General features: G+C 37.2%; 1 protein-coding gene across 1 annotated transcript in view; it reads left to right on the top strand.

Annotated features, from left to right (window-relative positions):
• sorcs2 (sortilin-related VPS10 domain containing receptor 2) overlaps nt 1–23,266 on the top strand; it is a gene marked incomplete at both ends in the record, with an annotated part of 173,342 nt that overhangs the window by 26,423 nt on the left and 123,653 nt on the right. Inside the window, one exon of the mRNA XM_079436645.1 lies at nt 21,638–21,705. Within this exon, the coding sequence (XP_079292771.1) occupies nt 21,638–21,705 (68 nt within the window). The remainder of the gene's footprint in view (nt 1–21,637; nt 21,706–23,266) is intronic.

The raw sequence follows: 23,266 nt of genomic DNA on the forward strand, positions 1-23,266 counted from the left end.
CGAGCATCTCTGAGCTCTTGCACCACGAGTAAAATCCATTAAGGGCTACACACTTGCTTAATTAGGCTGTCAGGAATGGGGATAGAGACACCCACTACACAGGCCTCTGGAGGTAATAAAAGGTGGGTCTTCTTCTAGCCTAGATGTGCATGTGGTGAGGATGAGAGGATGACTGTGTCACTCCTGTTTAAGGCCAGTCTTTGTGAAGAGATTAAGCACTAACAGTCCTGACCTGCTGCTATTGATGAAATCTTATCGTCTTCTATTAAGAATAGAAGACGGTGATCAATTAATTAGCTACCTGAAGCATTTCTCAGTTATTCCCTGTCACATATTTGGATAGTAAATCATCTTGAAGGTCACGAAAAAAAAATATAGTGGACCCAGGGCTAAATGATTATTATTACTTTTTTAATAAAAAAAAAAAAAAAATGGAATGTTCATGGATGTATCTTAGGAGTCTGAGTAACTTTACCTGTACTATAAAGTGATATTGTCATTCATTCCTCTTCCATTTTGGTCGGTGAGAGGTGGAGTGTGAATCAATGCTTATGACAGGACCTGCTACTGTAGCCAACAGATTGTATATTGCTGTGATCAATTTTAATATGTCATACTTTCCTCCACTGGGGCCCTCTCTCAGTGTGTGGGCTGTGGTTAAAGCTCATATAAGTCTGTGTTTTAGTTCAACCCTGTCCACACCACCTAAAGCATTATAATCAGCTGAACTGGGATGCAATTCATTGTAACGCTACTCTAATGATATATCACTTTGTGCTTCATATTTTGGCCCGTTATGTGAGTGTGTAGATTAGATTTTCTGTATTGATCTGGAACACTCAGAGCTTTCTTCAGGGTCTAGAGACAGAGTTATACTAGAGCTAGACTTCATAAAGCATTTGATGAGTGGTGTATGTCTGCTGCTATAGGTGAAAGATGAGTTTTATCTTATTTTTCAATGAACTGCCATCTATCTATCTATCTATCTATCTATCTATCTATCTATCTATCTATCTATCTATCTATCTATCTATCTATCTATCTATCTATCTATCTATCTATCTATCTCTACAACCCGAATTCTGTAAATATTGGGACGTTTTTTTAATTTGAATAAAATGAAAACTAAAAGACTTTCAAATCACATGAGCCAATATTGTATTCACAATAGAACATAGATAACATAACAAATGTTTAAACTGAGAAATTTTACAATTGTATGCACAAAATGAGCTCATTTAAAATTTGATGCCCGCTACAGGTCTCAAATTAGTTGGGATGGGGGGATGTTTACCTTGGTGTAGCATCTCCTCTTTTTTTCAAAACAGTTTGAAGATTTCTGGGCATCGAGGTTATGAGTTTCTGGAGTTTTGGTGTTGGAATTTGGTCCCATTCTTGCCTGATATAGGTTTCCAGCTGCTGAAGAGTTCGTGGTCATCTTTGACATATTTTTTGTTTAATGATGCACCAAATGTTCTCTATAGGTGAAAGATCTGGACTGCAGGCAGGCCAATTCAGCACACGCACTCTTCTACTATAAACCCACGCTGTTGCAATAGCTGCAGTATGTGGTTTTGCATTGTCCTGCTGAAATACACATTGTCTGGAGGGGAGCATATGTTGCTCAAAAACCTTTATATACCTTTCAGCATTCATAGTGCCTTCCATGAACGGAACTCTGATAACATGCTGGAAGGTCTCCCTCCTCTTTAGCCCGGAGGACACGGCGTCCATCCGGGATTTCCAACAAGAATTTCAAATTTGGACTCGTCTGACCATAGAACACTTTTCAACTTTGAAACAGTCCATTTTAAATTAGCCTTGGCCCACAGGACACGACGGGGCTTCTGGACCATGTTCACATATGGCTTCCTTTTTGCACGATAGAGCTTTAGTTGGCATCTGCAGATGGCACGGCGGATTGTTTACCGACAGTGGTTTCTGGAAGTATTCCTGGGCCCATTTAGTAATGTTAATGACAGAATCATGCCGATGACCCTTATGCACAGAGATTTCTCCAGTTTCTCTTAATCGTTTGATGATGTTATGCACTGTAGTTGATGAGATTTGCAAAGTCTTTGCAATTTGATGTTGAGGAACGTTGTTTTTAAAGTATTCCACAATCTTTTTACGCAGTCTTTCACAGATTGGAGAGCCTCTGCCCATCTTTACGTCTGAGAGACTCTGCCTCTCTAAGACATCCATTTTTATAGCTAATCATGTTACAGACCTGATGTCAATTAACTTTATTAGTTGCTAGATGTTCTCCCAGCTGAATCTTTTCAAAATATATTGCTTTTTCAGGCCTTTGTTGTCCCCGTGCTAACTATTTTGAGACCTGTAGCAGGCATCAAATTTGAAATGAGCTCATTTAGTGGATAAAAGTGTAAAATTTTGTTTAAACATTTGTTATGTTCTCTGTGTTCTATTGTGAATAAAATATTGGCACATGTGATTTGAAATTATTTAAATTTTCATTTCATTCAAATTTTTAAAAAACATCCCAACATTTCCAGAATTCGGGTTATATCTATATATCAAATGTTTTGGGGGGTTGTGAACCCCACATAAATGAATAGAATAAAATATGGTTCATTACAGGTCCTATTTTTTGTGGAAAATACATTTTATTTGTATAGCAGAAGATCATTATCTTGTGTCTGTCTTTGTATTCATTTAAACAAATCCTGAATACTGAAGCTGTGAATAATTTGCAGTGTTCATGTGTTAATTACTTCATTACTAAAAGTTGTATTATGTTAACTAATTATTTTGTTTTGTAGAAATGCTGAAGTCCTTAGATTCCAACAGCCTTCATGCAGAGAACAGAGAGAATGTACGTTATTGTGATGTCAGCAGTTATGATTATTAGGGTCACATTAGGTTAACTGTCCAGTGACCTCTGACCTCCCTGACAGTGAAAGATTAGTGCGGATATGCAGTGGTTTTCACAATTTTTGACCTGTCCTTCACCTCCTTTGTGTCTCATTGCACCTCCTCTTAAACTATGCTCCTCTTTTCCCTCTGCTGGGCCGGAACATTTTATTTTTCACATTATCTTTTCTTTCTGTGTTTTATTACAGTTTCTCTTGCTCCACAGCACTAAAATGTACCTATTGATGGCTTTAAGAAGATCTTCAATTATATCTTTGTTCTTTGTGTAAAAGACTATGCAGGTTATTTTTTAATCAATTATGCATGTGACAGTATGCAATCACAATCTTGATGAAGCTGATGAATTATGCACGCTCATCTAATTAAATCTCTCTCTCGTTTCATCTTTCCTAGCTCACTTAATCTTGGTTTATTCCAATCTCTTGACATGTTTTTTGCTCTTTATCATCCTATGGCATTATCTTTTCCACAGAGTGGTAGTGGCTGAATCTTTTGTTTATTATAGTTAGATATCTTGCATGGGCTGTTTTGTCTTGAAATTAATTAAAGAATATAATTGTTGAGCTTAATGCAAGCCTAGTCACGGTCTTATTTAACAGGAACATAACCAGAAAGAAAGTCCCTAGAGAAATGAGCTTCATGACAGTCATAATTACATTCATACATTTATTAGAAAGCGTAAAGGATGTCAAAAAATAGCAGGTACATATGGTGAATGACAGAGTACAAGAGTTTTGTGTGCTTTGAAAGTGCCGATCAGACAAAATACGTGAATTTGTGTGTTAGCGACTTTACTCTCTCCAATACTGGAAAAATTAAGAACAAGCTTCTTCATGTCGTCTTTAAAGTCAACTTGCCTCTGATTTCTATGAAGATTTCAAGTTTTTTGTTTTTTTTTGTGATTACACCTGCACACGTTTTTTTAGACACTTCATCTTGGTGTAGCTAACAGCTCTTATGATTTCTCTTTTTCTCTCCTACCTACAGTAATCAATAGTAACAGCTTCAGATTCTGTCTGGCACAAAAGGCTAAATGCAGCAAGTGAGGGTCACTCTCTCTCTCTCACTTTCTCTCTGTAAATATGTCACTTATTTATATCTTTCTGTCTATCTGTGTCTCTGGACTCTCCTCTCTTTGTAAATCATTATTTCATTTTTTATCTGCCATTCCACCTTTTCATTTCTTTTTTTGATTAAATTATTTTCAAGCATTCCTCACACTCTTTTATACTTTCATTTACATTTGTCCTCATTCAACATTGCTCTTAAACCAATTTGATTCCCTGTCTCTCCTATTTCACCTCCATCTCTGCAGTTCTCCGCCTCTGTATATTGTATATGATACGTTTTACTGTATATATCTGTTTGGTTTTCTTTTCATGTGTGTAGCATGTCATTATAGGATACTGTATGTTTTAGGGCTAGTAGATACTTTGTGTTTTAGTTATTCTACTTGTTTGTTCCCTTGTAATTTTAGTTACTTTTAATTTAATGTTGCATAAAGAAAGCAAGCCATATATTAAGAGTAGCATATTTATAAATATATGAAGAGTAATGGATTAAGGGGAAGAAAGATGGAGAAATACCACAGTTGGTGTCCATTTGTCTCTTTTTTGATGATTTGCATCTCTGTGAATTAGATCTGTAAGTGTAGCATTATTCAGATCATGTACTTCATACAATACAGATTGTTTGAAAGCAGTTTCATAGTAATAAACAATAATGAATTAAAGATGCAAACTTCATTCAATATGAGACAAAATAACATTTTGCTGCAAAGCAGCTCTACGAAGACAATAGTGTCATTATTCAGCTCAAGTCAGTTCAGTGTTGATTCAGTTCAGTTCAATAACTGTCAATGTTCAAAATTCATTAATTATGAAAGGAAGTCAATTCAGCTATAAAGCAGCTCTACAGTAGACAATAGGGTCGTCATTCAACTCAAGTCAGTTCTCATTAATGAACTAGCTATAGTGATAGTAATGCAACTAATAAATGTCTGCACATAATTGCTTGAGCATATGTAGGCAGAACTCTCAGTCTCCAGGTGTGTTCTTGTTGTGAACCTGATGTTTCTTTCTCTCTCTATCACACACACACACACACAAATAGTTTCCTCTTGTTTGTGATCTGCACAATAGGACCTTTTATCAATGCAACCTGTGTCGACAAAACTCTTGTTCCTTCAGCTCACCTACAGCTATTGACCTCTGTTAAATGGATACTTACACTGGAAGTGCAGTATTGTGTGATGTCCTATTGTGTAACAAATTGGTTGGAGTCAGTGAAAGATTTGATTTTCACTTTATGGCATCTTGATAGAAATGCTGATAAATATTGACTGTAATCTTTGTCTCCTGTGCCGGAAGCTGCTCTGAGATAGTGGTCTAAAGTGGGTTTGCATGGCTCACTTCAATATTATCAAAAGATTATTCTGTAGATTCTTACATTTCTGAGGTCTGCCACGAAATGAGTAAACCTCTCAGGGAACAACTGTAATAAAAAGCAAACCTGCTGTAGATCAAAGCTGAATGTCCACTGCAAAACATGGTCCAAGTATGAAATTAGATCTTTGTAAAGTAATCCACCCAACGTTTTAAAGGGCTTGTGTTGCTGGAGAGCCAGATGGAGGGAATCCAATAAAGAATATGGACCTCCTCCGTAAATCATTAATAATGTGGAAACTATCACATTTACAGGCCAACAACAGCCCCCGAGGACACGATAACTCGCATCACAGACGCCCATGCACAGAGTTGACCAAAATTATTAGACAATACTTCATAAATGGCACATTTCTCATATGCTCTTTCTACTTGCACACATCATTTACAAGCAACTAATTAAACAGTAAATATAAAAGAAACGAACAAAATAAAATTAATTGTCAATCACATTTTTAATCCAAACAAAGGTTAAATTAAAATTGGTCATCACACTTTATTTTAAGGCCCAATTCTTGGCATTAACAAACTATTAACTAAGACTTTTGCCTCAATAAACTCTTAATTTGGGGGAAAGGGAAAGGGGAAGTAGTGTGTGACCCATACTCAGAATTTGTGCTCTGCATTTAACCCATCCAAGTGTACACGCAGTAGTGAACATACACCTGGAGCAGTGGGCAGCCAATGCTGCGGCGCCCGGGGAGCACTTGGGGGGTCGGTGCCTTGCTCAAGGGTCTCACCTCAGTCGTGGTATTGAGGGTGGAGAGAGAGTGTTGGTTATTCACTCCCACACCTACAATCCCTGCCGGACCTGAGACTCGAACCCACGACCTTCAGGTTACAAGTCCAACTCTATCCATTAGGCCACGACTGCCCTATATTTGCTGCTTATTACTAGTTAGTAAGTTAGTTGTTAAGTTTAGGTAGAGATGTAGAATATTGTCATGCAGAATATGTGCTTTAACAGCCAATATGTTCATAACAGGCATGATAATAAGCAACTAATTAATAGTGAGAATTGGTCCCTTTACTAAAGTGTTACCAAATTGGCTTTTTTTTTTTTTTTGGCTAATTGTGTCCACAATTTTTGGTTCCAAGAATTTTCCTTTCAGTGCATCACTAATTCCGACTGTAAATTCTGATTGTATGAGCTGCATTCAGAACCACTAATAAATGCACATCTGTGACTGCATTTCTATATCAATGTGCCAAATGTCTATGTTATTTGGCATCTGTTAATCGTCTATAGTTTGTCTATGAACTGAATTACTTGACGAATAAATAGTGTATTCCAGTCATTGTTATTAATAAATGTAACTATTTATTGAAAACTGCTGTCTTATCATATGGCTGTTACCGGTGTTTAATAAAAGCAATAAGCTAGATCGAGTGTTATGGACCTTGGGTGTTATGGTTTAGGAGACTCTCTTGGCCCATGGTAACATCACTGTGACTTATTTCTACAGTCTACATGTGTTAATCAGATGTAGAATAAAGCCATTGTTTAGTCGGTTAGAACAGTGTAGATCATTAAATTGTGTCTCACCGCTAGACAATTCAGGGAAAAAGCACAACAGTGATTTGTTCCAATTTAATACTACTTCAGCCAGCCTTCAATTTCATTACTTACCTAGATTTGTGGATTACATTTTTCTCCTGGGTATTTATTTATTTTTGGTTTTGTTATAATTTGTAATATTCCTTGTGCACCTGCAATTTAACATTTCGATAATAACTGTCCAGTTGAATGTGTATATGTACATCCTATAGGGAAAAATTCATATTTAAAGATGGGCTGCTGTAGTTGTGTGAGTGTATCTGGTTGATTTATTAAGCTCTGACATAGACTGTACACAGTAATGCACAATATATACAACACACATAGTCCACTGAGTGCTACTGGTTTGGACGTCCTCCCATTATGACTCTCTCCGAGGCCATTTCTCTCTGTAAAAGCCTTGTAATAATGTCTTCTCTCCCCTGGTGTCATATAACAGATTATGGTTGTGTTGATGTGAATTGCCATGGGAATCTTTCGCCTCGCTGACCCAAGATCAATCATCATTATCTGTGCAAAGTTAACACTGGCTAAGAAACACAATATAGAGCCTCCTAGTTATGTAATCTGGAGACGGTTTCATGTGATATTTGTTTTGTTTTCTGTCCTGATCTGGTGATGGAATAAAGTTTATAGTCTTCCTCAGTTCGTTATGCTGCGTCATTAAAAAGAACATTTGTGAGTTCATCATCAAATAAGCTGCAAATCTGGTTACTTTCCATGAAAGCAATTGCATTTGGCAATGAATATTTATAAAACAATCCATTAATCATATTTCTGTGTAAACCTGGTACCTCTACTGTGTGCCATCAGTCCTCTTTAGAAGATGGTAAGAGTGCTTGAGGTTGCGATTTCAGCAAGATGATTGTCAGAAAGGTTTAGTGAAAGAATAAACGAGAGGCTCTCTTTTCATTCACTCCAGCATGATAAACGCTGTGTAGTTTTAGATATAAACATTCAGCCTTTGAGATACACGCAGTGTTTGTGTGATACTCTCTCATTGCAGTCGTGTCATTAAAGTTCACTGAGTAAGGCAATGTGTTCTGCTTTTCAAATGAGAGTCATTATGTAAGGCCTTTGGAAGGCCCTCTGCCTGTTTTTCTGCCCTCTTTCTCATTTGTTCACTTGCTCATTCATTTACTCACTCGCTCAGCTGGAGTTTCTCTTTTTTCTTTATCTGTCACTCTCTCTCTGTCTCTCTTGTGCCTTCTACTATTTCATCTGTTGAAGTAATGTGTTCTCTTTCACAACACTGACATTTGCGACATACTTCCAAGAGTTTGTAGCCGATCAGTGGAGGGAAATAAATGAAGAAACTGTGAAGTTTTATTAATTTTCTACAGTTGCTGCACATTTGTCCTGGGTGTCAAGTCAAATGCACTACTGTTCTAAAGTTTGGAGTTGGTATGATTTTTTATATTTTGGAAAAAAGTCTCTTATGCTCACCAGGACTGCATTTATTTGTTTAGAAAATACAGTAAAATCTGAAATATTGTGAACATATTATTCCTGAAATGGCAAAGCTGAATTTTCAGCATCATTACTCCAGTCTTCAGTGTCACATGATCCTTCAGAAATCATTAAAATAGACTGATTTAGTGTTCAAGCAACAATTCTTATCATCAATGCTAAAAACAGTTAAGGAGGTAAATATTTGAGTGGAAACCATAACATTTATTTAAAATGGAAATGCTAGAAATGGCTTTACTGTCACATTGAAAATTCTCACTGACCCCAAACTGTTTAATGATATTGAATACAATCATTCATTTGGGGATACATTGCTATCTCTGATCTCTTAGTCTCTTTGAATTGTCTTAACCATTTACAAATCAAAATTATCTCTGATTAAAAATGCATGATGTTTATGTTGATTTGTACTTGCAGTCCATAAGGACTAAAATATCTTTACTTCTTTCACCTCTACTGGAATCCTAACCGATAACTGTCAGACTCAGGCCTTTGCTTATTTTTAGGCCTGACAGCACTTCTCTGTTTGTAGCTTTTTTGATAAGGTCAGCACTGCTAGGGTCTGGGGCTCCTCCAGTGGATGTCAGCGAAAGGCTGAAGCATTGTTTTGGCTTTAAGTCATGCAACCGTCTGATGGCATAGGGTTTGTGCTTTTTAGAACTTTTTTAAACTGAGTTAAACTCAAGACTCCCCTGGTTGTTACTGGGGTGGTCTATAAAGTTAGACCCAGTCGTGGTTCATGGTAAATGTGGTGATTTTGCAAGATGGTGTTGTTACAAGGGGAAGTAAAGCGTACCTGTTCCATGTGCTTTTGTATTAACAGATGATCTCAGAGTATTTTTATTATATAAAATCTTGTAAATGTGGTATGTTAGGAGAGTTATGCTGTAACTTTATATATTTACATTTTAGCTGTGAGAAATGGAAAGAAACAGGTGACGTTTACATCTGCTTTTAAATATGATGGTAGTAATCCAATTTTTTTTTTCGATGTATGATTTACTTTGCTGTTACTCATCATTAGCTACATTCATTTCTTTGATATTAGAAACTCTTCTGGTCTTTGAAATAGTGACATTTTATGATATTTTATCCTTTCATGATGGTGTTTTGCGGTTTTGTGCATATGTGAGAAATATTATGTTTGAAGTTGGATCTGTTCCTGGAGATGCCTTAATTCATCACTTTAGTTAGAAAGGCACCACCCAGACCAACTGCTCATTCTTACTGTAACATGAAGGAGTATCAATCTTGGAATTTCCTCTGAATTTAATCTGGTCTTCAGATAAAAAGCACCAGTTGTTGGGTATTAAAATAGCATCCAACAACAACATTTACGTGTAAAAAAATTAAAATAAATAAAATAAATTATGGTAATAATTTAACATACCATAATTTGGTAAGATTTTATGATTTTTTTCATGTTTTCAAATAAGTCTTTTACCATGGTACATTTATTTGCTAAACATTTTTTTATATTAAAGCCTCTGCTATTCTAATGCCACTACAACATGATCTCTGTTACTGTTAGGATTGATCCTGTTTGTGTCTGTGATGCAGAGAAACCCAGTCCTGCTCTGGATGAATGATTTTTGAATGAATTTTGAGACTCTGTATGCATGAGCTCAGCTCAGCGATGGGTGCTGCTTCTCTTTATCCATCCTCTTCTCTAAACTCACTACTCTTCTGTTTTCCACTTTGTTATAAGACTGTCCAGGCAATCAAGTAACTGAGATGGTATAACAGCCATTTTGAAAGTCTTTCCAGTTTTCCATGAACTTACGATCCCTGTGGTTCTGTATTCTAATGGCACTGAAATAGATTGCTGTGGAGTGGTGTAGCCTGCACAGTATGTAAGAGAACTGATTCACCTGACAACTAATGAGAGCGGTTTCAATCGAGAGCAAACGAAAGCGGTTTTACCTGAGATCATTCACTTCCACAATAGAAAAATGACTAACTAGATACAGCAGAGTACCTATAAAAAGAAAAGCCGGAAAAGATGGACATTACATTGATCAGTTGCACACACACACACACACACACACACACACACACTGCCAAGAGATCTGACTCGGGTCAAAGCTTGGATTTGGTCTTGTTTAGGTCCCTTTTCTTTTAACATTAGTTCTGTTTACACAAAGGCTGACCACCTTGAAATATAGTGGAAACAGACAAAACAGGGTGGTCACACATTTACAAAGTAATGCTTGCCAGTAAACATAGAAGAGACTCTCCAGCCAGTTAAAATAAATCTCTATCACCATTTTCTCTCCTTCTACCTGTTATAGAGGCCATGATAGGAGATTCTATAAGAACAAGCTAAAGAACCCAAAACTGTGTTGAACCCTGTAAACTTTGTTCCACAGATGAAAGAAAGTCATACAGGTTTGGAACATTGGAGTTTCCAATTAAGAAATCCCTTTCAGAACTTGATTATTTGTTTATGCGGATTAAATTGATTTAATTTAATTACTGTAATTGATTATAGGCATCAGACAGATACTGTAAAATAATATGAAGAGGAAAAGTAAAGCGAGAGGAAAGTATTTGGGGTGAGAGGGCAGCAGTGAGATGCTTTACTCCTGGGAGTCAGACAGGCTCATGTGCACAGTTTAATGGAGCGAAGAGGCCAAAAAATACTTGATTCAATTAGCCATGAGAGCATTAGGCTGAGCTTCAGAGATCTCTCTATACTCAACATGTTTACATTGCTCTCCACTAAACCTTGTGTGGTCAGCATATCCCTCTTAATTACGCTCTCATCAGATGGATTCCTTTCTAGTGGTCAGTGTAATTTCCCCTAATCCAGATAAAGGCTCACATTGAAGTAATAGTTTCATATGTGCATGGCCAATCTAGACTTCTTGAGACAGCACCAGCCCACATCAAAGAAGACTTTATTAACTGAGGCAATGGTTTTTGCTTTGTTTGGAAAAGATTAGAGGTTAAAGCAAACATTGTGGGTGTTTATATCGGAGGAATTGGGAGGACATCTGAAGCTATTGGCTCCTCTTTTAAATAAAGCTGAATAATGACTTTTTTTTCATTCCATCATATTTCATACAGTTCAGCCATTACTTGCATTAAATCCAAGGAATTAGAATCATTTAATTGTAATGGATCAGTGTAATAAATCAATGTGAGTAATTGATTCTTTATTCTTATAGCGATATATATATATATATATATATATATATATATATATATATATATATATATATATATATATATATATATATATATATATATATATATATATATATACATACACACACACACACACACACCTACACAATGAAAAAAAAAAAAAAAAAAAAAAAAAATATATATATATATATATATATATATATATACACTGTAAAAAATAAATCCGTAAAATAACAGAAAAAGTACGGGCAGCTCATTACACACAACATTATCCATTAATTTTACTGATATTTCTTTTAACTCTAAAGCACAATGCAATGAAGTGTAAATGTATGTATGTATATATATATATATACATTCACACCTGAGACCTTGTAACACTAACGAGTCACATGACACCGGGGAGAGAAAATGGCTAATCGGGCCCAATTTGGACATTTTCACTTAGGGGTGTACTCACTTTTGTGGCCAGCGGTTTAGACATTAATGGCTGTGTGATGAGTTATTTTGAGGGGACAGCAAATTTGCACTGTTATACAAGCTGTACACTCACTACTTTACATTGTAGCAAAGTGTCATATAAAATGGATATAAAATCCCTTACATGCATTTTATGAATTGGTGATTGCATCTAAATGTATCTGATTGAATCTTAAAAATTAAAAACTGCGGCATCACAAATGAACATTAATTAAATATTTTTTTTAATAGTTTATTTTATTTTGTTTCTGTACTCTTATATCTTTCTTTTATTTTGTCTTTCTTATTGTGGTCCCACTCACAATATCTACCCCACAAGTTTGTTTTGTTTCTTTGCCCTTTTATGCTAATTGTTCCATTCCAGTCATTATTTGGGAATTTATATGTTTGACTGAAACCTGGCGAACTGCAAACATTTTCGTTAAGGAGCATCATGGCACATCGCTTCAGTGGAGCGTGCAGCTTCACGCAGTCCGCCTTAAGGGGTCTCGGACATAATAGGGTTCACATTCCACTACTTTTTAAGGCAACCAGTCTCAACAAAGCCTAAACAAAGAATGCAAAACCAGCACACAAAGCTTTGTTGTCAAGTCCGAACCTTTAGTAGTTATGTGTAATGTATTCTTTTCAATTCGATCCGGGCCTAGTCCCACAGCTTCAGAACTTCATCCTTTATATCCAAGACAAAAGTGATCTGTTCTCTGTTCACTTCACACAAGTACACAAATAAGTGAAGACAGATAACATTGATAAACGTGTCAGGAAGAAGCTTCAGGCTCTGAATGCTGATAATGAGACGGGACAGTTTCAGTTGAGGAATGATATTGGGATCATGTCGAATTTACAGAATGTCAAAAATAAATATAGATGGAAATGTATTGTCAAAGAGGAATTATTGCCATGCAGAGGCAATAATCCACCACAGAAAAAGAGAACTGATGGGGTGAGGGGTAGATAGAATAATGCAGTTATATGGGGAACTTATTACATGGTAAGGGATGATTGAGAGAAAAGGATTACTGTGTTGCAAAGGTGACAGCTGTTATGCCAGTAATAACAGCTGTGTCCACTATGAGCCTCTCTCACTGTGTCTGGCTGAGAAAAGCCTCCACTGTCAGCGTGCCAGGAGGCCTTGCCAGATCTTCTATCTGCAGAGTCCATTATAAGCCTACTTTTCCTCTTAGTTCATCAATGCTCTGTTGCAGGCCATTCAATCACGTCTTAAACACATGCACACAACACTCACAGTTAGACACTCTGTGCTTTCACTTTTGTTTATTTTTTCTCTCAGATTCAACAGTCTGGCTGGATTTACAGGGAGTGATGGGAGTAAAATCACTGGGAGGAAACAACACAGCTGGACAGTGGGTCTGTGGTCACTCTTTTCCTGCATTCCCTGCATCAGCTGTTTTTATGTGTCACTCACATGCTGGGTGTTTATTGGCAGTCTGTACTTAGGAAATAGATTGTGTCAAAGTGGAACAAGATACTCTACCATGCTTACAGTGTCTGTAATATTTTCTTTGTCTTTGAAAGCATTTTTGCTCACCAAGCTTGTATTTATTTGATCAAAATATAGTAAAACTAGTAATATTTTTTCAGTGTTGAAAACAGTTAACAATTTTGTGGTGAATAATTTTTTTTTTACCCCAAATTATTTAATTAATAGAAAGTTCAAAAGAATAGTTTTTAAAATAAAATGTAACTTTTTGACCAATTGAATGCATCCTGAATAAAAGAATAAAATAAAAGTATTCATTTATTTAAGAAAAATGGGCAGTTACTCCCTCAAAATGTTTGAATGGTAGCCTGTGCCAGAAACAATAATACAAAAAAATTGTTTTTCATTTGCTTTTTAAAAACCAACGGAGTTTCAACCAATGTGCCCATTTAAGCCTTTGCAATGGCAGAGATGCTGTATTGCAAATTATTGTAATTAATTGCTATGGCAATAAGAACAAAATATGTAGCTGCAGGTTGTTCTCAAACATAATTGCATTTTAATTGCACATTACATATCTAATTATACTTTAACATGAACTCTGCAATGTAAAGTGTGACATTATGTTAATATTCTTGAAAGTTTCTTTGCAAAGTGCATTACGAGACATGGCCTACACGCTTTTGGTTAGCTAACCTCCTTGATTTAAGCAGATCGTTTTCTACAGACACATCCGTACACTAATTCTCTCATAATCTCACATTTCTGAGATTACATAGTCAATCTGTGTGATTGATGGGGGAGAGAGCTGTGTGACGGTGTGTAGTAATCTTCAGTTGTCCATCCTAAAATCCTGAACTTCCACAGGATTATGGGTAATCAGCCTGATGGATTAGCATCTGTCACATTTTAAACTGGAATACTCTCCATTTAATGCAGAGAAACCTAAATTAGACATTTATCATTGGTATCCCCATTCCAACCAATCAGTTGTTAATTTGAGAGACACTATGCAGTCATTTAAATCGTGAATGGCTTTCTGTGTATCTTTTTCTATGTGTGTGGTCTCACTGCTTCAGACATGTTAGTTGAGGGATCGTGCATTCTTGCGAAGTGATTCATTTCCATGTCTGGCTTTATAAGAATGACTTTCAGCAAGGCTCGGTGAATTATTTTCCCTCTCTATCACTTGATTTACTGCACTTCAATGAAACGCCAAGTTCATTGCAATGTCGAATAGTGAACTGAAGTCAGTGCTCTGTGCAGTCACAGTTCACATGTGGTATGTTTGCCATGGTGCCTTTTTCAATGGTCCCTCTTGTGGCATTGTGTTTGTCCATTCAAGTGTCGTCACAGGCTGGTTGACTTTTCCCCAATAAATGTCACCAACTGGCTGAGAAATGGCATTCTCTCAGAGCTCCAAATAGAGAACTTTTTCTTGGCACTTTTTTAGAGAGAATTTCACAAATTTCAGGAAAATCAGGCTCTTTTTCGAAGGATTGCTGAAAAATGCACTGGCAGTTTTTGGAGCAGCCTGAGAAAGTATGACTGGAATAATACATTTCTGTGTCCTCTCTTTTCTCTTTGGGTTTTGAAAGAATGAAACATGCACCATAGCCAGCTGGAGGAGGAAACACACAACCACAGATAGACATGGGAAGGTCAGGCGGTTCATCAGTGGCCCCCCTTGTGTCCTACTTGAATGCATCCCTAAAGAAACACAATTTATTCAAAGAGTCTCCTTTTAACAAGGTTAATATCTATTCAGATGTTTGTCTCTTTTTCAGGGGCTATAAAACAATAAAAAAACAACAACATTAACATCAACACATCCAAAGAATCGATTGAGAACTGTAATATCCTCTATATAACGTAGTCAGTGAGAGCAATTATTGGTTCCATAATTTATATCATATTTTTTATTTATGATTCTCAGTGTCTTACGCACCTGCACTCTGTCTCGTCCTCTAATTAGTACCAGATTTATAGTGTCCATAAAAGATGCCCTGTAGAAGCCTTATGTGAAGGCACTGTGCTTGCTGTCTTTCAAACAAATTGCAGTCTTTCCCAGCACGTGATGTTCCGAAGATATTTCTAGACTAAGATTTAGATGTAGCTAAAACCAGTTTGCCAAGCTGATATTCTGGGATGAGGGCCAGTGTGTTGGTATAAATGCACTGGGATCACAGCTCTTTTTCCTCAGAAGGTCTCCGATAGAGAGTCTGTCTGCTGCCGTGCGGTGGACTGATTGATGGCTACCTATCCTCTTGCCTCTATCGCCATTACTCACAGCAGCAGAAATCGTTTCCCCCCCCAGCAGAACTGTGACCCCTCGTCTCACAACAGAACAGATGGAGAGCCAAACTGTAGACCTGCCTTTTCTTTAGTGACAACATTTTATGTCACTGAAGAAAAAACTCTTTTGACTTATGGATAAATGATTTATGCGTAAAGGCTTCTGCGATGCAGCTGAGAAAGGCTACAAGAGGCGCTTTTATACTTTTCCTATCTTGGCAAGCCAAATCTGTGTGTGTAATGCTCGAGGCATTTATCTGCTTTTATGAAGCACAGTGATAAATCCCAGGGATCTCTGCTGAGGCTTGAGAAAAAGCTTCAGTGTCTCCGTTATCCTTTTTTTGAAGCCCGCACAGCGCTGTTAAGCATATTATATCACCTCAAGTAGTGTCTATAGAAGAGAACTGTATTTACGATCACATTTTTTCCTTGTGCAGCTTCTGCTTTCATCGGTCCATTGGAAAGTTGACATTTTAGTCATAAAAATTAAAGATGCATGATTGATATTGTTCAACATTATATATTTTTTAAAGTAGTAATTCACTGTTTGAAAGATGGCGTTTTAATAGAAGTTGTCTGTCTATTTTTTCATGGAAAGGAATGAAAAGGAAAATCAAGGTGTTGCTTATATTTAAACATAAAAGAGATTTCTCTGCAATAAAAACATACTGCTGCTATTTTCAGAACTCTAAACTAACTATACAGTTAAAATATGAATTATATTTCTACTCTTTTGAAGCGCCCAGATTTGAAATCATGAAGAAAAATTCTCCTCAACACGGCCCTTAACATGCATCATTGTCATATGTAATCAAGAAGGTGCGTTCTGCTCCTCCCAAAGCTTTCTTAAAGATCTGAGTATTAGAAACCTATATGGCCAAAGTTTATTTTTTTTAATTATGGACCTGATTTTTTTTATTTTAAACGATGTGCTCAATAATCTTTTACACTTAGATGTATATCACAATACTGAAGAAAAGATCGCTTGTTACTTCATTGCAGCTTTAAAAATTAGATTTTTTTTTAGATTTGAGCTATTTAAGTTTCCCCATTTCCCCAAATTAGATTTTTTGTTGTCATTTAACAGTCCCTGAAATGTAATCTTTTAACAGTATTATTAAATAATTTGCATTTAATTTGATGAATAATGAATATCTATTTTTCATAAAGTGCATTAAAATGTTGTGATGCATAAATCACTTAATGCACTTAAAATGATTGATCTGATTAAAATAGTATAGCGAACAAGAATCGCTCTCAATAACAGGTTCTTCTTGTCCTCAGTGCTGATTCTGCTGTTGTATTTCTTTGTTTGCTCTCACTTCCTCTTGGTAAACAGATAAACTGAGGGGCTGACACTAGAGTGCTTGTGTGCATTAATGAAGTCATCGCTTCCTGTCACTCTCAGCTGATGTCAGCTTTGTTATTGCTCAAAGTAAATGATGTGAAGATTATTCTCGGCATGCTGATGTCAGTAATAAGTTCAGTGGGCTTTGCTCTAAGCTGCTGATCATCAGTTGTTCTTTTCCTCAAACTGTATTTGCATGATGTCAGTGAGTGAAAGGCTTTACTCCCAGTGGTTCATTAGCGTTGTACCGCAGACAGCTGGGTGCAGACAGACTCTTTCCAAAGGCCACCATCTGATGCCTGTGCGGGGGCACTCGGCCCCCTGGGTAGGCTGAGAAAACTTTTCGCTGTGTAGCCTAATGCCAAATGCGCTGTGGACAGCTAATATGTTTGATTAGGTTCAGCATAATTAATTCAAAAGGAATTGTCAAAATATTGTCTGTATTGATGAAAAGGGCAGATTTGCAGTTGTTGGTGGCCACATTGTGGTATTTATTTGGGAAGGCACAAATGCCTTCTGTCTTGTTGAGTGAATATAGACCACTCATCCACTGTTTGATAAATGTTTTATTCATCCACAAGTATGTAAGGCCTTTAAAAATCAGAAGTGGAAAAAGATACTTGGTTATTCTTCCAGATACAGCTGTGTTTGCAGTAACAGTAAGCCTCATTTTCTTCAGTGTTCCCAGAGAGAAAGGTTCTTTAAATTAGTTACAGATCACATCTGGTAAATAGTTATGTTCTTGACAAATTATGGCATGAATAGCCAAGAGGATGTTTGGGGGCCTGATGCCTGAGATGCTTTTCAGATTTGTTTTGATGGAAGTTGATGATAGACAAAGAGAAAGCCAGAGAGAGAGAAAGGAAAGAAACATAATATGTGGAGTAATAAAACACAAGAAGCAGACTTGGTTTAAACAATTTTGATTATGATCAGATGGCTAGTTTTTGCTCAAATCACAAACTAAAAAACCAAACGAACAAGATTGTTGATTCATATGCACTATTTGTAGAATTACAGTCAAATAGATTTAGTTTGTTTATTCTCACTTATACATTACGTTTTACAAGTTTGGGCTTAGTAAGATATTTTTAAAGGAAATAATATGCTTTTATTTAACAAGAGTATGTTAAATTGATCAAAAGTGACAGTGTAGTCATGTAGAATGTTATAATAGGTTTCTATTTCAAATAAATGTTGTTGTTTTTTAAAAACTTTTTAACTTAAATGTCTGTGTATATAATCATGGTTTCCACAAAAATATTAATCCACGCAACGTTTTGTTTTCAAGTTTTCAACACTGATGATAAAAATGTTTCATGAGCACCGAATCAGTGTTTTAGAATAATTTCTGAAGAATGATTTCTGACTGCTGAAATTTCAGCTTTGTCATCAAAGGAATAAATGTAAAACTTTACATTATACATAAAATATAGCAAAGTACAAAACAGTTCTAATATTTCACAATATCACTGTTTTTACTGTATTTTTGATCAAATAAATGCAGGCTTGGTGACTTCTTTCAGAAAGATTTAAAAAATCTTACCAACTGGTAAGTTTTCGTCAGAACTGAGAGATATAAACTCGCAATTGCGAGACATAAAATCGCAATTCAGAGAAATAAAGTCAGAACTGAGAGATATAAACTCGCAATTCTGAGAACATATCAGTCTTTTTCCCCCTCTCAAAACTGGACTTTAACTCACAATTGCGAGTTTATATCACGCAAATCTGTCTTTATAACTCACAATTGTGAGTTTATATCTCACAATTCTGAGAAAAAAAGTCAGAATTGCAAGAAAAAAAGTCAGAATTGCGAGAAAAAATTTGCAGAATTGCAAGTTTTAGTTTTCAGATTTAGTACAGTTCGATTTGAGACCTCCCATGGATCACTGTTAAAGTTTAAAATAGCTTTTCGCCATACACAGCCATACTGTTAAAAAACCTTTGCTTTTCTGCTCACACCATCCTGACCTTTAGCGCCTCTGTCGTCTACAGAGGGAGGGACAGGCTCAGGGCAATAACCCTCTCAGCCAATACTCCAAGCAAAGCCCAAGGCTGGCCCGGTCCACACGCTTCCTGACACATTCCGGTGCTGACCTGTCAATCACCCTGCTAAGGCCCTGAATCTCTCTGACCCTTTTTCGTGGCGATGCTTTTCCACAGGGCTTTGCTGTCAGCGACCCAGTGTGTGAGGCAGCAGAGAAAGATAAAGGAGACACACAGACACAAGTCATCTCCCTTCACTCACACTCTACTGATTTGTTACTGCAAACTCAGGCATCCTACCAACATCAATAAAAGATTGGAGAGACTTTAAGGAAACACCTCACACTGGCTTTTATACCTATACCAGATAGACCAGAGGAAGGCATAATTTTGTGTAGCCAATGTGTGCGTGCTCTCGATTCGTCATGTGTTTGTTATCTTAATGCACAAAAAAAGCATTTACCGTCCATTACACAAACACAGTAAATCCTGGGATTGAAACCAGTTCTATCGAGATATAGTTGCTTTCATTGTGAAAATTCTTCAAGGCAAGTAGAAGCACATTGCAGAAAGAATCTTGTGGTGGAGTAGATACAATAGATTTCATTATCTGTGTTGTGTTGATTGAAGCAATTACTGACAGCCTAATCAGCAAAGTAGCCTCTTTTTAAGCTTTGCTCTTGTTAAAATGCCACAACACAGATAAATTCATACAGAAACCCTCCATCATAAATTGTAATTATCAAGATGTCACTATATGCAGTTTCAGACCTATTATAGCTGTGTATCATACCTGTTTGGATTCAAATACACTAAAATGCAACTGATTAATGTTAAAGCTGTGTGTTGCTTGTTGATACTTGTCACCCCACTTGCAAATTTCATGATGTGATTTTTATGGTTTTATGAGAAAAAAAAAACCCTTGAAGAAAAAATGATCAACAAAATAAATGCTCTGTGGTGATGTCTTCAGAAAATCTAAATATAATCTGATCCTCATCACCAGCTGGCATTTCAGTGATGAATCTAATCCAGACCAGTTATGAAAGACTTATTTTGTGTTATGGATTTAGAGGTTGTAAAACTGCTAACCTGTTTTAGATAATGTTTCAGTATACACTAGTCAACATTTGAAGTGGATCAAAACCTTTCATCAAAGTTGTCCTAAAACCTAAACCAAAATGTGTTCTTTGATGAACTTTTTTTGATCCACTTCAAATGTTGACTACTATATTGGGCTTCATTTTCACTTGTACATAACTGTTTGATGTCCAAGTGTTTAAACCTGTGACTGGGTATGTGGCGGGAGGAGCAAACGACAAACACAGTGGGTGTGGCGTCAGGCCTCGGAGAGGTTTTTTATTAAACAAAAATGGTAAAATAAAGTGTCCAAAGGGGGAAAAAGTTTCCAAAATAAACAGGGGGATCTGGTGTCCTCGTCGTGCTGCGGGGCTTGTGAAGGAGGGCAGTGTTCAGGAGGGAAGGGTCCAGGCAAGGGGCGGAGTCCGGTGGCCGCACACGCTCCCATCTCGGGGGCCGGGGCGCGAGTGGCGGCGGCTTCTCCTGAGCGGCATAATCCCTCTGCTGGCCGCGGCTCCTCCGGGGGACTCGACGGCCCGGCATCCTGGCCTGTCAGCCGTCTAACGGGTGCTGGCTGTCTCCCGGACTGCGGGTCTGGCAACTCATGTCTCTGGAGGTGCGGGGAATCCCTCGACGCTCCCTTCCTGGACCCATGAGTACACCAGCATGCATGCACGGGGAAGAGACCGGTCTCTCGAGGAGAGGCACGCTCGGCATTTAAACGGCGGCGGTGATGAGGCTCCATTCACATTAGGTGCGCCTCATCACACGCCGCCAGCCATGGCTATTCAGCGCCCCTCCTCTCTCGCACACCCACTCCCGTCGGGAGCCTGGTGAAGGGCGGCGAATACGGGACGGGGTGGTGATGATAATAAGGGGGGAGGCAGCCGACTCGTCACAGTATTACAGGCCAACAGCTTCTGTCAGTCTTTTCCATACTGCTAACTCCCTGCTGCCAGCCGAAGAAAGTAACTTGGCTTCATGCTATGTTCATCAGTGCTATAGCAACTGCTTGCAGTGCAGTCAGTCAGTCCTAAAGATAAAAAAGAGTTATTAAAAGTTATTAGCAGAAGCTAGGAAGATGTTGTCCATCAAGTGGTTACGGTTTGATGGATCTGTCAAATGAGGTTAGCATATGCTGTTTCTAACTCCACAAACACATTATGGTTCTGTGTAAGTCTGAGGAACTAGACACTTGCAATGATGTCTCTCTGCTGTGTTTAGAGAACATTTTCTCAGCAAATTCAGTTTCTCAGACTAAAAAGTTTTTGCAAATGCAATTTTCGCTGCAGATATGAGATCCTACAAGAGAAAGCAGGATTGAGTTTTCTTGATATGTTCGAATTGCTCCATCTCATGCACACACATGTAAATTTCGGACACAACTGTATTTTTTTAATAGAATTGTACATAAAATTTGTGTATATGTATGAGTATATAGAATTATTTTCTTCAATGTGTAATGACACTTTTCTTTCTCTTCATAGGTCATCCTCATTCTCACTAAATATTACCATGCAGACTCCAACAAAGTTCTTGAGAGTTCCCTTTGGAGGTAAGTGACAGAAGATTTTTTCCCTTTCAGGTCAAATTTTGGTTCAGACACCTAAACCCTACAGACTCAGAGGCAAAAATGGCTTCAGTCACAATGGGAACAATTTTTTAATGGTGGGTTAGGAAAAAAATCCCTTGTGGCACTGTTTCAGATGACAACAGTCAGTTTGTAATTCAAATGTTTTTCCCTTGAGAATTTTTTTCAAGCTCTTCTATTGATTTATTTTATGCCAATTTTAGATTTCTCATTGAAAATATAAAATGCTATAGCTTCAGTCAGATCAAGTCAAGCTTATCACCATTCAACCATGTTTGCGGGGAAACAAAATGTTGTCCTCTTACAGGTTGTACTGCTAAATGCAAAACAGTTGAACAATTGCATTCAACATGACAAAACCACAGTACACACAGTACAGACAGCAAATGGCTAGACATTTACTTTACAATATACACAGTTTGCTTGAATGTTTTTTTTTTTTTTTTTTTACCTCTTAGCTCTGTATTTGCCCATTATTTGTCTTCAAACATATCCATTTATTCTCATACGTTTGTTAAATAAATTAAATACAAATTATACAGTAACATTTTACTGTATAATTTCTTTACATTTTATTTAATCAGATCTTCGGCTAAGAGTAAGAAATACCCTATGTGAATATGTGGGTTTCCAAACAAAAATCTAGTATGCTAATTAAAATTGCATTCACTGCAGTGATTTTTGTTGTAGGGCTGCAATGATTAAAGATGAACAGCATGATGTATAAATATGGTATAAAACTGTAACTGTGATTTCTTGTCTATGATCACTTCCTTATACTGTACAAACAATGGAAATAAGCATTGCTAGATAATGCTAATATATTACTTTTTTGAAAGATATTTTTTATTAACATAACTGCTTTAATCAGGTGTTACTGTTTTAAATAGTTACATATCGAATTAAATAGTTATAGGTATTGAAATACAGTATGAATAATGCAATTGAAACAAGATGCATGTGGAATTACCCGAGTGAGAGAGAAATGTAGGAAAAGAGTGCAGCATAAGGGGCAATTCACACAGAACACATTTTTGCTTTGAAAAACACGAGACCCAGGCAATAGAATGGTGAAAAAACTCGAGGTCTGGAGACACTTTTTTTTTCTCAGACGTTGAACTTATTTCAACTTCTGGAAGTCGTGGCCTAATGGTTAGAGAGTTGGACTCGTAATCCAAAGGTTGCGGGTTCGAGTCTCGGGCTGGCAGGGATTGTAGGTGGGGGGAATGAATGTCCAGCGCTCTCTCCACCCTCAATACCACGACTGAGGTGCCCTTGAGCAAGGCACCGAACCCCCAACTGCTCCCCGGGCGCCGCAACATAAATGGCTGCCCACTGCTCCGGGTGTGTGTTCACGGTGTGTGTGTGTTCACTGCTGTGTGTGTGCACGTTGGATGGGTTAAATGCAGAGCACGAATTCCAAGTATGGGTCACCATACTCATACTTGGCAGTATGTCACTTCACTTATTTTAACTTGGACATTGTGTATTTAGAATGCCGTGTCATGAATGAGAAGCTGCAAAA

This window comes from Barbus barbus, assembly GCF_936440315.1.
Source record: "Barbus barbus genome assembly, chromosome: 2".
Taxonomy (NCBI): Eukaryota; Metazoa; Chordata; class Actinopteri; order Cypriniformes; family Cyprinidae; genus Barbus; species Barbus barbus.